Source organism: Sphaeramia orbicularis, chromosome 5, assembly GCF_902148855.1.
Source record: "Sphaeramia orbicularis chromosome 5, fSphaOr1.1, whole genome shotgun sequence".
In the NCBI taxonomy this organism is placed as follows: domain Eukaryota; kingdom Metazoa; phylum Chordata; class Actinopteri; order Kurtiformes; family Apogonidae; genus Sphaeramia; species Sphaeramia orbicularis.
This window is the reverse complement of record NC_043961.1, coordinates 58,241,657-58,257,649: the sequence shown is the minus strand read 5'-3', so window position 1 is coordinate 58,257,649 and position 15,993 is coordinate 58,241,657. Positions and strand designations below refer to the sequence as shown.

Here is a 15,993-nt window from a genome sequence, read left to right as displayed (position 1 = left end):
CCAGCTAACCAGCAGTTAAAGCAGATAGAAACATATATAAACCAGCTAACCAGCAGTTAAACCAGATAGAAACATATATAACCAGCTAACCAGCAGTTAAAGCAGATAGAAACATATATAAACCAGCTAACCAGCAGTTAAAGCAGACAGAAACATATATAAACCAGCTAACCAGCAGTTAAAGCAGACAGAAACATATATAAACCAGCTAACCAGCAGTTAAAGCAGACAGAAACATATATAAACCAGCTAACCAGCAGTTAAAGCAGACAGAAACATATATAAACCAGCTAACCAGCAGTTAAAGCAGATAGAAACATATATAAACCAGCTAACCAGCAGTTAAAGCAGACAGAAACATATATAAACCAGCTAACCAGCAGTTAAAGCAGATAGGAACATATTATAAACCAGCTAACCAGCAGTTAAAGCAGACAGAAACATATATAAACCAGCTAACCAGCAGTTAAAGCAGACAGAAACATATATAAACCAGCTAACCAGCAGTTAAAGCAGACAGAAACATATATAAACCAGCTACCCAGCAGTTAAAGCAGATAGGAACATATTATAAACCAGCTAACCAGCAGTTAAAGCAGACAGAAACATATATAAACCAGCTAACCAGCAGTTAAACCAGATAGGAACCTATTATAAACCAGCTAACCAGCAGTTAAAGCAGACAGAAACATATATAAACCAGCTAACCAGCAGTTAAAGCAGACAGAAACCTATATTAACCAGCTAACCAGCAGTTAAACCAGATAGGAACCTATTATAAACCAGCTAACCAGCAGTTAAAGCAGACAGAAACATATATAAACCAGCTAACCAGCAGTTAAACCAGATAGGAACCTATTATAAACCAGCTAACCAGCAGTTAAAGCAGACAGAAACATATATTAACCAGCTAACCAGCAGTTAAACCAGATAGGAACCTATTATAAACCAGCTAACCAGCAGTTAAAGCAGACAGAAACATATATTAACCAGCTAACCAGCAGTTAAACCAGATAGGAACCTATTATAAACCAGCTAACCAGCAGTTAAAGCAGACAGAAACATATATTAACCAGCTAACCAGCAGTTAAACCAGATAGGAACCTATTATAAACCAGCTAACCAGCAGTTAAAGCAGACAGAAACATATATAAACCACTTATAAACATATATAACCCAGTTCCTCATCAGTAAACCACACCTTAGCAGATATCTCATATCTCAATCATCTCCAGTTCCATTATTAGCTAACTTTGCTTCAGTTCAGTTCAGCTAGCTGTAGCTAGTAACATCAAACGTTTTTTAACATTATAACAGCTTCCATACCTCTGTAATTGGATTAGTTTTCATCCTCCTCTTTTCTCCTCTTCTAAACTGTGCAGTTCAGGGCTTGGAAGGCCTTTTCATGGTGATAAACTCTCCAGTTTTAACCTGGATGCTAGTCCTGTTTGACTCTGTCCTTTAGCTCTGCTCTGTCTCTGTCACTCACGCGCACACACACGGTACGCCAAAAAAAAAAAAAAAACCCGACCCATGTATCACTACAGTAAACCCCAGACAGGACTGTGCTGCTGTGTCCCAGCTTTAGTCTGTATGTTCCAGGTAGAGTGGGGACCAGAAGACCACTGGAAACCACCAGTGACCAGACATGACAGACTGGGAAGTGTCGTATGGTGTCACCAGCTCAAACTGCTGGAGCCAAAGAAATTAATTTGATATCAATCCGACATTGACAAAGACGAAAACGAAGGGAATTGTATCCATAATTTTTATACGTTTTAGTTAGTTTTGTAAGCTCACAATACAGTTTCAGTTAGTTATCGTTTTTTTCTTTTAATTAGAGTTTTTATTTATTTCAGTTAACGAAAATGTTATTTCAATTTTAGTTTTCGTCTTTTCGTTCGTTTTCATTAACGATAATAACCTTGGTGTAGATTTCACAATTCTTTCTTTTCTGGTGATTCAGCATTGGCTCAATTTTTACAAAAAACCTAAACAAATAAGTGAGTACATACCAAGGTTATTATTGTTAACGAAAACTAACAAAATGACGAAAACTAGAATTGTAAAAACATTTTCGTTTTTTACTGAAATAAATAAAAACTATAATTAAAAAGAAAAAATTGTAACTAACTGAAACTGTATTCTGTTCACAAAACTAACTAAAACGTCTAAAAATTATGGATAGAATTCCCTTCGTTTTTGTCTTTGTCAATGTCGGATTGATATAAAATCGATTTACTTCCCTCAAGCAATTTTAGCTGTTGGCTCCCTATGATATTTAATGGTCCGTCACTTCTCGTCACTTGCCGTTTATAGTCGTCATTTATAGTCGTCACTCTACCTGGAAACATGGAGACTAATGTTTGGAGAATTCAGAGTCCTGTCTGGGATTTATTTGAATATGATGGCGAAGAAGATAAAACATACGACAAAACTAAAATTAATACTAAAACTAAACTAAAACGAAGCATTTAGGAGAAAAATGAAAACGAATAAAAACTAGCAAACCTGCTCTAAAAACGAATTAAAACTAACTGAATTAGAGAAAAACAAGTCAAAACTAAATAAAACTAAACTATAATGAAAAATCCAAAACTATTAGAACCTTACTCAGACTTAGTGTAGATTTCACAATTCTTTCTTTTCCGGTGATTCACCATTGGCTCAGTTTTACAAAATAATAAGTGTTAAACCTAAACAAATGAGTGCTTTGACTGCATTTTTTTTGACTCTCTCCAACTCTTTGGTTCACTTTGGTCATTTCTTTGTTTTCTCACTAAATTCCCCTTTTGGCTGCGCAGGGTCCAGGCCACTTGACACCAGCGACACCTCACATGTCCAGCAGACACAATGTAATCCCAGCTAACACTTATTGTGTAACATGGCTGATTGCCCCCCCCCCTTCCCCAACACATTGAAGGCCTCTCAGAGATAAAGGTCCCACCTCAGCATCCAGCCTCACACTGTTGTTTGCAAACTGCACAGCTGCTCGAACTCCCAGAGGCCAGGCCTTGCCTCTAAATCCCCCCGGGGTGCTGCCTGCACCAGCCCTGCACGTTTCCACTAACACTGACTGCATCCTCTGCAGCGCACAGAACCCAGCGCCTCTGTCCTGTTTTTACACACGCCTAAATAACCCACTGTAAACCCAAGGGTGTGGGATTTCAACTTAGTGTGTGTGTCAGTGTGATGAAAGAGCAGGGGCCGTGTCACCCCCCCCTCCCCAACTCTATTTAAGGTACACACACACACGAGAAGACACACACACACACTAGTGCACACCATCAGCAGCAGCTCAATACTTCTCCTTCATTGATTTTCTGTATGCTCTGCACTGCCGTTTGTCTTTTAACACAAAGGAGTTACTCGCCACAGCGTCGTAATGGCGTTATGTGTCTGTGCCGATGGAAGAGGAGGATAAAATAAACAGCCTTAGAAAGTCATCTTACATGACATGATCTATCTATCTATCTATCTATCTATCTATCTATCTATCTATCTATCTATCTATCTATCTATCTATCTATCTATCTATCTATCTATCTATCTATCTATCTATCTATCTATCTACAGGGTGGGGAAGCAAAATTTACAATGAACATTTAGTTGTTTTTTCGCAGCAGGCACTACGTCAATTGTTTTGAAACCAAACATATATTGATGTCATAATCATACCTAACACTATTATCCATACCTTTTCAGAAACTTTTGCCCATATGAGTAATCAGGAAAGCGAACGTCAAAGAGTGTGTGATTTGCTGAATGCACTCGTCACACCAAAGGAGATTTCAGAAATAGTTGGAGTGTCCATAAAGACTGTTTATAATGGAAAGAAGAGAATGACTATGAGCAAAACTATTACCAGAAAGTCTGGAAGATACTATTAAAGAAGAATGGGAGATGTTGTCACCCGAATATTTGAGGAACACTTGCGCAAGTTTCAGGAAGCGTGTGAAGGCAGTTATTGAGAAAGAAGGAGGACACATAGAATAAAAACATTTTCTATTATGGACATTTTCTTGTGACAAATAAATTCTCATGACTTTCAATAAACTAATTGGTCATACACTGTCTTTCAATCCCTGCCTCAAAATATTGTACATTTTGCTTCCCCACCCTGTATCTATCTATCTATCTATCTATCTATCTATCTATCTATCTATCTATCTATCTATCTATCTATCTATCTATCTATCTATCTATCTATCTATCTATCTATCTATCTATCTATCTATCTATCTATCTATCTATCTATCTATCTATCTATCTATCTATCTATCTATCAAGTTTTGAGCTTGTCCTTTTTACATATGATCAGTAGGGCTGTGTATTGGCAAGAATCTGGCGATACGATACAAATCACAATACTAGGATCACAATACGATATATCATGATACTGTTAAAAAGGCTATATTTTTGGGTTGTTTTGTTTCTTTTTTTTAAATGTTTATTTCTTGGAAAACCAGAAATATGCGACAATACTAAACAAAATTGTATTAGATCAGAATAGGATCTAATGCTATATCACAAACGTTTCCTCTGTAAAAACTCAAAATGCAGGATTTGGATAAATACAGTTTGAATATTAATGTAATGAATTATTTTTTTAGTTTACAAACAACAGAGAAAAATACCCATGTGAATATATAAACAAAAGAGCATGCAGGATTCCCAAAAAATATAAAGAAAAAACAAAAAACAAAAAATGAACCTCTGCCCGCATTTGAATAAATACCTAAAAATATCGATACAGTACTTTTTAATACCGATACAGTACTTTTTACATTTACGTTTATGCATTTGGCAGACGTTTTTTTCCAAAGCGACTTACGGGGAAAAACCAAAAATGAAAGAAAAATACAAGAATAGATTAAAAACATAAAACAGCTGTACAATTAAAACAGTGTCGTACAAAAGAATAAAAAGCAAAATAATAGACTACAATACAAGAATAGATTAAAAAGACATAAAAGCAACTGTACACCTAAAAACAGTGAAATAAAAACACCAAATAATTTTTTTTTAATATCGATACAGTATTGTCAAATGAAATATCCCAATATATTGCAGAACCAATATTTTCTTACACCCCTAATAAAAAATATATGGTGAGTTGACAGAGACAATCCCAATCCGTAAAAGACATAACAAACTGTGAGTCTGAAACTGAAGCACTGTGGTTCTGTTTATCTGTCAAATGTTCATTGTGGTCAGTTTCAGATGCTGCAGCTCTTTCATAATTCATAGTTTGAGTTCTTGTTTGTTCAGTATTAATTGTCAGCCTTGTAAATAACAGCTGGACTGACTGTTCATATCCTGACCAAGGAAAATCCAATTCTCACTATGTGCAGTAATCTACACCTGGATTTTCTGCCTCCGTCCACAATAATATACATTATATAGACCAGGGCTGTCAAACTCATTTTAGTTCAGGGGCCACATACAGACTAATATGTTATAAAGTGGGCTGGACCAGTCAAATAATATAAATAATAGGATAAGACTTATAAATGTCAACTCAAAAATTTTCTCTAATGTTTTTGAGTGAAAAAAGTCAAATTCCGTGATGAAAATGTTTCTGTCTACAAACTGTACTTGAACATAACATGAACAAATACGAACGACCCAAAAATTCTTTAGAAAAATAGGTGCAATTTTAACAATATTATGCCTCAGTTTATCATTCATACATGTACATCACAGCTTACAGATCACAGTGGATCTACAAATACACAAAACCTGTAGTAACAGGCAGAGTATTAGTACAATTCTACATACTTCTCTTAAGACATTTCAGGTTATTGACATTTTTTGTGAAAGGCTAGTCTGTAAATGTAAACATTTTTGTGTAATTTTACCTTTTTTACACCAAAAAAAAGAGAGAAATTTGCGGTTTTCTTTATGTATAGGTTATTATGATAGTGTTTTACTGGTCTGACCCACTTTAGATTGAATTGACCTTGTGGTGGAAAAATTTACTTTTTATATTTTATACTCTTTATATTTTATAGTGTTAGTACATCTTCTTTTAATGCTGAGTCATTATTCATTATGTGTGATGTTTACCACTCTGTAACACCCCCAACCCAGGAACGGAGTTCTTGCCTTGAGTTAAAACCCAAACACCTAAATGTCTGAATGTGTAGATAGAGGATGGCGCCTGCACTCCAGATTGGATCCAAGCAAGGTTAGAGTGGAGAGGTAATCATGACCTCTTCAGGGAGCAGAGAAGGAGTAGTATGGGGTGGTACGATGTACGTAAGGAATGACATCATAGTTTGAGGGGGTTGGATTTGGTTCTATATAATCTTTAGTTTTCTCTTGTTTAATCAGACTTCACTTACAGAGTTTCTCTGTGATTGACTTCTCAATAAATGCATTTATTTATTTTAACTCTAACTTTCTCTCCTCCTCTTTGTGTGTGGGTTATCAGTTGAACATTTCCATAACAACCTAAAATGATTTTAACACCATTGTTTGTTAATATCTTCAGTGTAATTTTTGCATTTCACAAATTCATCCCGCGAGCCGGATTTGGCCCCCAGGCCGCATGTTTGACACCTTTGATACAGACTAAATGTCGTCTAAAATTAACGTATATGTAAGGGTAGAGACTGCGATCTGGTAGGATCGGCGATTCTATCAGTAGAAACTCCGATCAGAGTCTCTACTGGTAGAAACTCTGATCCTGCCAGTAGAAGGGTTAGGGTTAGGGTTAGGGTTAGGGTTTGGATCGGAGTTTCTACAAGTAGAGACTCTGATCGGAGTTTCTACTGGTAGAAACTACGATCGGAGTCTCTACTGGTAGAATCGCTGATCCTACCAGATCGCAGTCTCTACCCTGACATATATTTGCAGCATAATATAGCAAACTATTACATGATTAAGAACAAATTAATTTTAGCACAAAAAAAAATGTCTGGGGTCGCCAGAAATTTGTGATGTTAAAATGGGGTCACGGGCCAAAAAAGGTTGGAAACCACTGATCTAAGCTAAATATCCCAAAATAAAGCTCTTCGTAGTTTTAGCATGCCATCATGGCTGAAAATAAAAGACTGTGCAAATTGTAGATCATTATGTGTCGTTTTATATATAGTGTCTTGGCACAAATAAGATGGAGATTAAAGGATATGTTCTTGTGTGCTAGTATTTTATTCACTGTTCCACAAGGCGCCGGGCCTTTAATGTAGATTAACAGAACTTCATTTCAGTGGAGTCATACCTCACAGATATGTTGACTTTTATAATGGAAAGTACGATTGGAGGGCTCTCCAGCTCACTGAATAGACAGTGATGAAGGATCCACAGAGTACGGTATCTCACAAGGAGTAAAGGATGAAGGTGCAGGAGTGGAAAATGGAAAGCCGGGAAGTCATTTCTTAAAAGAAGCACATGCGTCTGTCCACCTCTTTATCACCTCCTCAAACCTACCCAGTCCAGATAAACGGAACTGCACATGAGGATGAGAGTGATGTGTCTGAATGTGGAAGATGGGTGTTGGGTGAGTGAAAATAGCAGAGTAAAGGACACATCTACAGTCCTTGAGGTACTGTAGAAAAAAGCCTAAATGTGAATGAGCAAAAGTTGCAGATTGATGCAGCATTAAAGTTACAACTGGTATTTTTCAGTTCTCACATGCCATTTTACTTCAAGCTCATTCTTTTTTTTGTTTTTTTTTATTCTCTTTCTATTGAAAGAAATCAGTTTTTTTTCACACATTGAAAAAAACAGACAAATACACAAACTATACCGGCTACAATTTCCTTAAGGGGTCAAATGAGTGGCCATTTTTGTCAAAAAAAAAAAAAAAGTTGTCAGAAATGCATAGAACTGTGTTGAAATAATGCTAATCCATTTGTGCACAGACTACTGATATTATGTGACAGTGGAAGCTCTATTTTCATAAATATTGGATTTGGAATAGCACGTGTATGTGAAAACTTTTACTGGTGGACGGACGTGACATTACCCATGATGCTCTGGTCAGTACCAGTACTTTATTTGTAGTAAACTTATAGACTTACTATTGCCAATTCTCCTCTTATTCATAAATGTTGGTATTGTGGATCTAAAACAATAACAGCTGACACAAAAACACTAAATGTGTCAGTGGACGGATGTGACATGGTTGTTGTGGATCCCATCATACTGATGCTCTGCAGCCATGTCAGCGTTTACACTAATGATCCCTGTGCAAAAACTAGGATCAGAATTATTTATTGTATAGTTTATCATCAGACTAAAGAGTAAATAACAATATAGAATTGTTATTTCTTTATAAAAATGCTTATTATTAGAAAACTGTTGATTTAAAAAGTGTCATGTAACATTCTTAATGTATGTATTGGTGTAACATAAGCAGGATGGATCAGCACCATACTCCAGATTGAACCTGTACAAATAAAACATGTGATATGTAGGATAGAATCTGGTAAGAAAAAATAGGGAATCTAAAAGAATAGAATATTTGTTTTTCAGGTAAATTCAGTTAAAATATAACTTGGCCATTTGTGACATGAAAATACAGCATGAATTGTGATGAAATTGGACATTTTTGAGCTGAAAACATAGTTCATATGAGCATCAACATGTTGAACAGAACTGAAATCCTGTACATTTGTAAAACTTGCATTTACCAACACAACGTTCCTTTGGGGATTCACTTATATTGATTTCTTATGCACAAAGACAGAAATAAGACATCTAAGCAAATTTTAGGCGATACACATCCAGAGAGTAGGTGTAAAAAACAAAACAAAAACAAAACAAAAACATTTACAGCAGCTCATCATGGTCCTGGCATACAGGATCTCAAAATAAAGAATCAATGTATAAATAAAGATAAATAAAAACACAAAAACATATTTCCTTCAGAGGATTTTGGGTTCATATTCATGCATTCGTCTCAGTAAAATCAGATCTCAAAGGCTTCACATATCTCACCCATCCCTCCCAGTGTTACACAAAAACATCCATCTTCAAATTTACAGTAAAGGTTATTCTTTCCATCCTATAAATTCCCATAGTTATGTCTATCCAATTATTTATTGTCGGTTCTTCTTGTGTCATCCATCATTTAGTTATTGCTTTTTTCCTGCAGCTAGTAATATGCTGAATAAGTGTCTGTTTATGTTTTCAACCTCTGGAGAAATGTATCCCAAATACATGGTTTTGAAATCAAAAGGTAAGTAGGTATTAAGAGGGATTTCTATGGCTTACTTCAATCTCATTCATCCATCAAATCTTTTTACTGTCCATATTTAAATAAAATGATTAAAAATTATGCCTAAAATGAAAGCTAATATCTTAGGTAGCGTCGTGCCAAATTGAAGTGCCACATTATGACAAGCAGCGAGTCTTTGGTGCTAAATTATTACAGCGTTGCACAAAAGTCTTGGGTCACCTTTAGATTTGTTGTTTTTGCAGGGTTGAAATGACCAGACGTGTGCATTTCTTATTCTGTTTTCATCAGATGCAACAAGAAAATACAGGAAATATGTGCACAACCTTAAAAGACACACAAAAAACTGAAGGTCAAAGTCACTATTTAATGTGACCTCTGACCCCATGACAAGAAGCAGCACAAATAATTAGAAACATCTGACATGTGTTGAATGAAACCTAGTGTGAAACATTAGAAATTTAATGAAATAAATCTCATATTGTCTGAACAAAAGTGTTAAAGACATGTTAAGTGCAAAGGGAGGTCACACTGAATACTAACACTTTGGTTTATCCTTCTGAGAACCAGCAATGCATTTTAGTCCTCTGTAGCAAGGTTATAATAGTTTTGGATTTTTCATTATAGTTTAGTTTTATTTAGTTTTGACTTTTTTTTCTCTAGTTCAGTTAGTTTTAATTAGTTTTTAAAGCAGGTTTGCTAGTTTTTGTTAGTTTTTGTTTTCTTGTAAATGCTTAGTTTTAGTTTAGTTTTTTTTTTTTTTTTTTTCATATCTTCACCATTATATTCACATAAATCCCAGACAGGACTCTGCTGCTTCCTCCCAACTTTAGTCTCCATATTTCCAGGTATAGTGGGGACCAGAAGACGACTCTAAAGAAGTGACGAGAAGTGACGGACTGTCAAATATCATATAGTGCCATCAGCTAAAATTACTTGAGTGAAATAAATCAATTTCGTATCAATCCGACGTTGACAAAGACGAAAACGAAGGGAATTTTATCCATCATTTTTATACATTTTAGTTAGTTTTGTAAGCACACAATACAGTTTCAGTTAGTTATAGTTATTTTTTCTTTTAATTACTGGTATAGTTTTTATTTATTTCAGTTAATGAAAATGTTTTTTCAATTCTAGTTTTTGTCATTTCGTTAGTTTTCGATAACGATAATGACCTTGCTCTGTAGGGGACAAAACTTTCACAGTTTTACTTTTAAAATGCTGTCCATTGCAAAAGACATTCCATTTAAAAAATATAGATGAATAAATAAAAATAATTTTTAAATTGTATCTCAGAAAACTGTTGCATTATGCAGTTTCCAGTCAAGACAACTGCTTAATGTAAAAAGGCTGAAACTTTCACTCTGCTGGGTCTCAGGAGGTTATAGAAGCTGGTTTTTCCCTGAAATGTTAGTTTTTACTGCAGTTCATACGTCACATATATCCAGACTGTAGAAGCTGAGAAATGTGTGTGTGGTCATTATGTGATTGTGATTTAGTGATTTATTCCGAACATGCAATGAAATTTAACATATACACAAACAAGCAAAACATACATAACTAGAAAAGCACTCGGAGAGCACAGATCTGCCACCTCCCCCGCCAATGTTTGTTTGTTTGTTAGCAAGATAACTCAAAAAGTTACAGATGGATTTTCATGAAATTGTCAGGAAATGTTGATACTGGCACAAGGAACAAATGGTTAAATTTTGGTGGTCATCGGGGGTGGGGGGGTCCACAGGGGGGCCCCACTGATCAGCCATGGTGGAGGTCTGCGCTGTCTTTTCTAGAAAAGCACTTGGAGAGCGCAGACCTCCACCAAGGCAGATCAGTGCCCCCCCCCAATCATCACCAAAATTTAATCATTTGTTCCTTGTGCCAGTATCAACATTTCCCGAAATTTTCATCCAAATCTGTCCATAACTTTTTGAGTTATCTTGCACACAGATAGACAGATAGACAAACCAACGCCGGCAAAAACATAACCTCCTTGGCGAAGGTAATAATACAAATATCAACAATCATAACAGTCTTAGAAGAACAGCACAATAGTTTCATTTACATGCCCAAAAAGGGATGGGAAGAAGTGCAACTTAACTGGCCTAACATTTTTAACAGGACTGTATGTTATGTGTCGATGAGTTCATAAACTCTATTTTAAGGGAAATTATTACAGCACATCACTGTACGTTTAAATCCTTAATCCTTTACTTTATACTGTATGTGAATCTAATTACCATATTGCAGTATTCAGATGTTGTTCTTTTGCCCAGCAGGTGGCGTTGTGTTGCACAGACCATGGCTCTCCCCTGGAGTCTGCCCCTGGCGTTTCTGTTCGCCACCCTGGCACTGACACACAGCACTGATCCAGGAGCTGCCCACGGCAAGAGGAGACAGGCCCAGACCTCAGCAGGCGGCAGCAACACCCTGCAGTACCCTCTGCAAGGTCTGCAGGGCCACGGCTACAGCAGGGACCACAGAGGGCACGAGCGCCAGGGGGCACGAGCCGCCAAAGGGGGCGCCGGTCTGCTCTCCCACAGGCCCCTGCACCCCCTGGCGAGACCCGAGGATGACGGGACAGGCCTGGAGGGGCTGAGTCCGGTGAGACTGGAGATGGGCCCGGTTAGGGACAGAGACAGAGTTCGAATGAGTATGAAGAACCCGTCCCAGGCCCGGGATAATTACCTTCTGGGGACGCGTAAGGGCAGAGGGCACGGCCATGGGAATGGACAAGGCCAGCACCTAGAGCCCAGGAGACCAGGGGGTCGACGGGACAAAATACGGCACGGAAAAGGTGGGCTGGCCACAGTTTTTTTATTTTTTATTTTTTATTTAGCCTTTATTTAACCAGGAAAACCTCACTGAGATTAAAAATCTCTTTTCCAAGAGTGTCCTGGCCAAGATGGGCAGCAGTACATTAAATAGTTACAGACACAAACTTTCATACATAAAACAAAAACAACTTTTCAATCCATAAAAACACATAGTCAAGTCAAACCTTCCAAAGTCAACTTTGCAAAAAGTGCCCATGAGATGAAGACAAAGTGCATCAGGCAAAACATCTGCAGTCAGATGTCTCCCTGTCTAAGTCCTCTTAAAAGTGTCCAGTGAAACCAGATCCTTAAGTTTCAGGTCTTTTGTAGTTCATTCCAGGTGAATGGGGCTGCAAACCTGAAGGCCTTTTGTCCCTGTTCAGTTCTAACTTTAGGAACAGACATAAAGAAAAGTTCCTGAAAACGAAGATTATAAGAGTCTGTGGTTCTCCGACTGATGTAGGTCAGAAGGTAGGATGGGAGCAGACCTAGAATAGACTTATAAATTAACTTAGCTAGTTTCAGGCGTGTTTGTAACAAACTACATGTATTTACAACAGTGAACAGGCAGCCAGCTGTAGCCTTCATCCTGGAACACATTTATCAAGTTAAAGAAAGAGAGCGTTACTTTTACTTGGATTTCAAGGTCTTCGTATTCTTCATGATAGCTCATCTCCACATCGCAGTAGAATGGAGCCATTCTGAATGTTATGACTAACATCTGTCATGTCTGCTGTAGAAATGGGCTGTTGTGGACATTTGTCTGCATCGACTTTAATCCATAAAGACCCAAATCTACACCAGTGTCCAAAAGCATCTACTGATCTAAAATGTTTCTAACTTTAGAACCGCTAACCCAGTGTTTTTCAACCTAGGGGTCGGGACCCCATGTGGGGTCACTTGGAATTCAAATCCTTAAATTTCTAGTAATTGATTTTAAAAAAATAAATTAATAAATTAAAAAAAAAAAAAAAAATAATAATAATAATAATAATAATAATAATAATATGGTGAGTTGACAGAGACAGTCATAATCCATAAAAGACATGACAAACTGTGAGTCTGAAACTGCAGCACTGTGGTTCTGTTTATCTGTCAAATGTTCATTGTGGTCAGTTTCAGATGCTGCAGCTCTTTCCTTATTCATAATTTGAGTTCTTGTTTGTTCAGTATTAATTGTCCTCCTTGTAAATCCAAGCTGGACTGACTGTACATATCCTGACCAAGAAAAATAAGGCTTATCTTATCTTATCTTATCTTATCTTATCTTATCTTATCTTATCTTATCTTATCTTATCTTATCTTATATCAAATTCTCCCTTTGTGCAGTAATCTACACCTGGCTTTTCTGCCTCTGTCCATAATAATATACATTATATAGACTAAACGTTGTCTAAAATTAGCGTTTATTTGCAACATACTATAGCAAATTATTACATGATCAAAAACAAATTAATTTTAGCCAAAAAAAATTCTCTGGTTTGAATGTCTGGGGTCTCCAGTTTCAGGCGTGTTTGTAACAAACTACATGTATTTACAACAGTGAACAGGCAGCCAGCTGTAGCCTTCATCCTGGAACACATTTATCAAGTTAAAGAAAGAGAGCGTTACTTTTACTTGGATTTCAAGGTCTTCGTATTCTTCATGATAGCTCATCTCCACATCGCAGTAGAATGGAGCCATTCTGAATGTTATGACTAACATCTGTCATGTCTGCTGTAGAAATGGGCTGTTGTGGACATTTGTCTGCATCGACTTTAATCCATAAAGACCCAAATCTACACCAGTGTCCAAAAGCATCTACTGATCTAAAATGTTTCTAACTTTAGAACCGCTAACCCAGTGTTTTTCAACCTAGGGGTCGGGACCCCATGTGGGGTCACTTGGAATTCAAATCCTTAAATTTCTAGTAATTGATTTTAAAAAAATAAATTAATAAATTAAAAAAAAAAAAAAAAATAATAATAATAATAATAATAATAATATGGTGAGTTGACAGAGACAGTCATAATCCATAAAAGACATGACAAACTGTGAGTCTGAAACTGCAGCACTGTGGTTCTGTTTATCTGTCAAATGTTCATTGTGGTCAGTTTCAGATGCTGCAGCTCTTTCCTTATTCATAATTTGAGTTCTTGTTTGTTCAGTATTAATTGTCCTCCTTGTAAATCCAAGCTGGACTGACTGTACATATCCTGACCAAGAAAAATAAGGCTTATCTTATCTTATCTTATCTTATCTTATCTTATCTTATCTTATCTTATCTTATCTTATCTTATCTTATCTTATCTTATCTTATCTTATATCAAATTCTCCCTTTGTGCAGTAATCTACACCTGGCTTTTCTGCCTCTGTCCATAATAATATACATTATATAGACTAAACGTTGTCTAAAATTAGCGTTTATTTGCAACATACTATAGCAAATTATTACATGATCAAAAACAAATTAATTTTAGCCAAAAAAAATTCTCTGGTTTGAATGTCTGGGGTCTCCAGTTTCAGGCGTGTTTGTAACAAACTACATGTATTTACAACAGTGAACAGGCAGCCAGCTGTAGCCTTCATTGTGGAACACATTTATCAAGTTAAAGAAAGAGAGCGTTACTTTTACTTGGATTTCAAGGTCTTCGTATTCTTCATGATAGCTCATCTCCACATCGCAGTAGAATGGAGCCATTCTGAATGTTATGACTAACATCTGTCATGTCTGCTGTAGAAATGGGCTGTTGTGGACATTTGTCTGCATCGACTTTAATCCATAAAGACCCAAATCTACACCAGTGTCCAAAAGCATCTACTGATCTAAAATGTTTCTAACTTTAGAACCGCTAACCCAGTGTTTTTCAACCTAGGGGTCGGGACCCCATGTGGGGTCACTTGGAATTCAAATCCTTAAATTTCTAGTAATTGATTTTAAAAAAATAAATTAATAAATTAAAAAAAAAAAAAATAATAATAATAATAATAATAATAATAATATGGTGAGTTGACAGAGACAGTCATAATCCATAAAAGACATGACAAACTGTGAGTCTGAAACTGCAGCACTGTGGTTCTGTTTATCTGTCAAATGTTCATTGTGGTCAGTTTCAGATGCTGCAGCTCTTTCCTTATTCATAATTTGAGTTCTTGTTTGTTCAGTATTAATTGTCCTCCTTGTAAATCCAAGCTGGACTGACTGTACATATCCTGACCAAGAAAAATAAGGCTTATCTTATCTTATCTTATCTTATCTTATCTTATCTTATCTTATCTTATCTTATCTTATCTTATCTTATATCAAATTCTCCCTTTGTGCAGTAATCTACACCTGGCTTTTCTGCCTCTGTCCATAATAATATACATTATATAGACTAAACGTTGTCTAAAATTAGCGTTTATTTGCAACATACTATAGCAAATTATTACATGATCAAAAACAAATTAATTTTAGCCAAAAAAAATTCTCTGGTTTGAATGTCTGGGGTCTCCAGTTTCAGGCGTGTTTGTAACAAACTACATGTATTTACAACAGTGAACAGGCAGCCAGCTGTAGCCTTCATTGTGGAACACATTTATCAAGTTAAAGAAAGAGAGCGTTACTTTTACTTGGATTTCAAGGTCTTCGTATTCTTCATGATAGCTCATCTCCACATCGCAGTAGAATGGAGCCATTCTGAATGTTATGACTAACATCTGTCATGTCTTCTTTGGGAATGGGCTGTTGTGGATGTTTGTCTGCATCTACTTTAACCCATAAAGACCCAAATCTACACCAGTGTCCAAAAGCATCTACTGATCTAAAATGTTCATAACTTTAGAACCACTAATCTTATTAATACATGTCAATAATTGGTGTAAAATACAGTTCTTCATTTTTTCATGGTCATCAGATATGACCCATTTGGATGTTCAGAGGCTCCGTAGTTACCGTGGCAACACCGTCATCTTCTACAACATTGATTCATCAGTAAAACCCCCGGAGTTGGATCAGTGACAGTGGATGGACACATG

General features: G+C 36.4%; 1 protein-coding gene across 2 annotated transcripts in view; it reads left to right on the top strand.

The window, feature by feature from the left end:
- The window catches only part of draxina (dorsal inhibitory axon guidance protein a), a 59,477-nt gene that overhangs the window by 21,302 nt on the left and 22,182 nt on the right, over positions 1-15,993 (top strand). The window contains exon 2 of one of the 2 annotated variants that reach the window (XM_030133431.1): positions 11,461-11,978. In XM_030133431.1, the coding sequence (XP_029989291.1) occupies positions 11,483-11,978 (496 nt within the window). In that variant the 5' untranslated portion in view covers positions 11,461-11,482. Of the gene's footprint in view, positions 1-11,457; positions 11,979-15,993 lie in introns of both variants that reach the window. The other variant, XM_030133430.1, reaches the window with a different exon arrangement.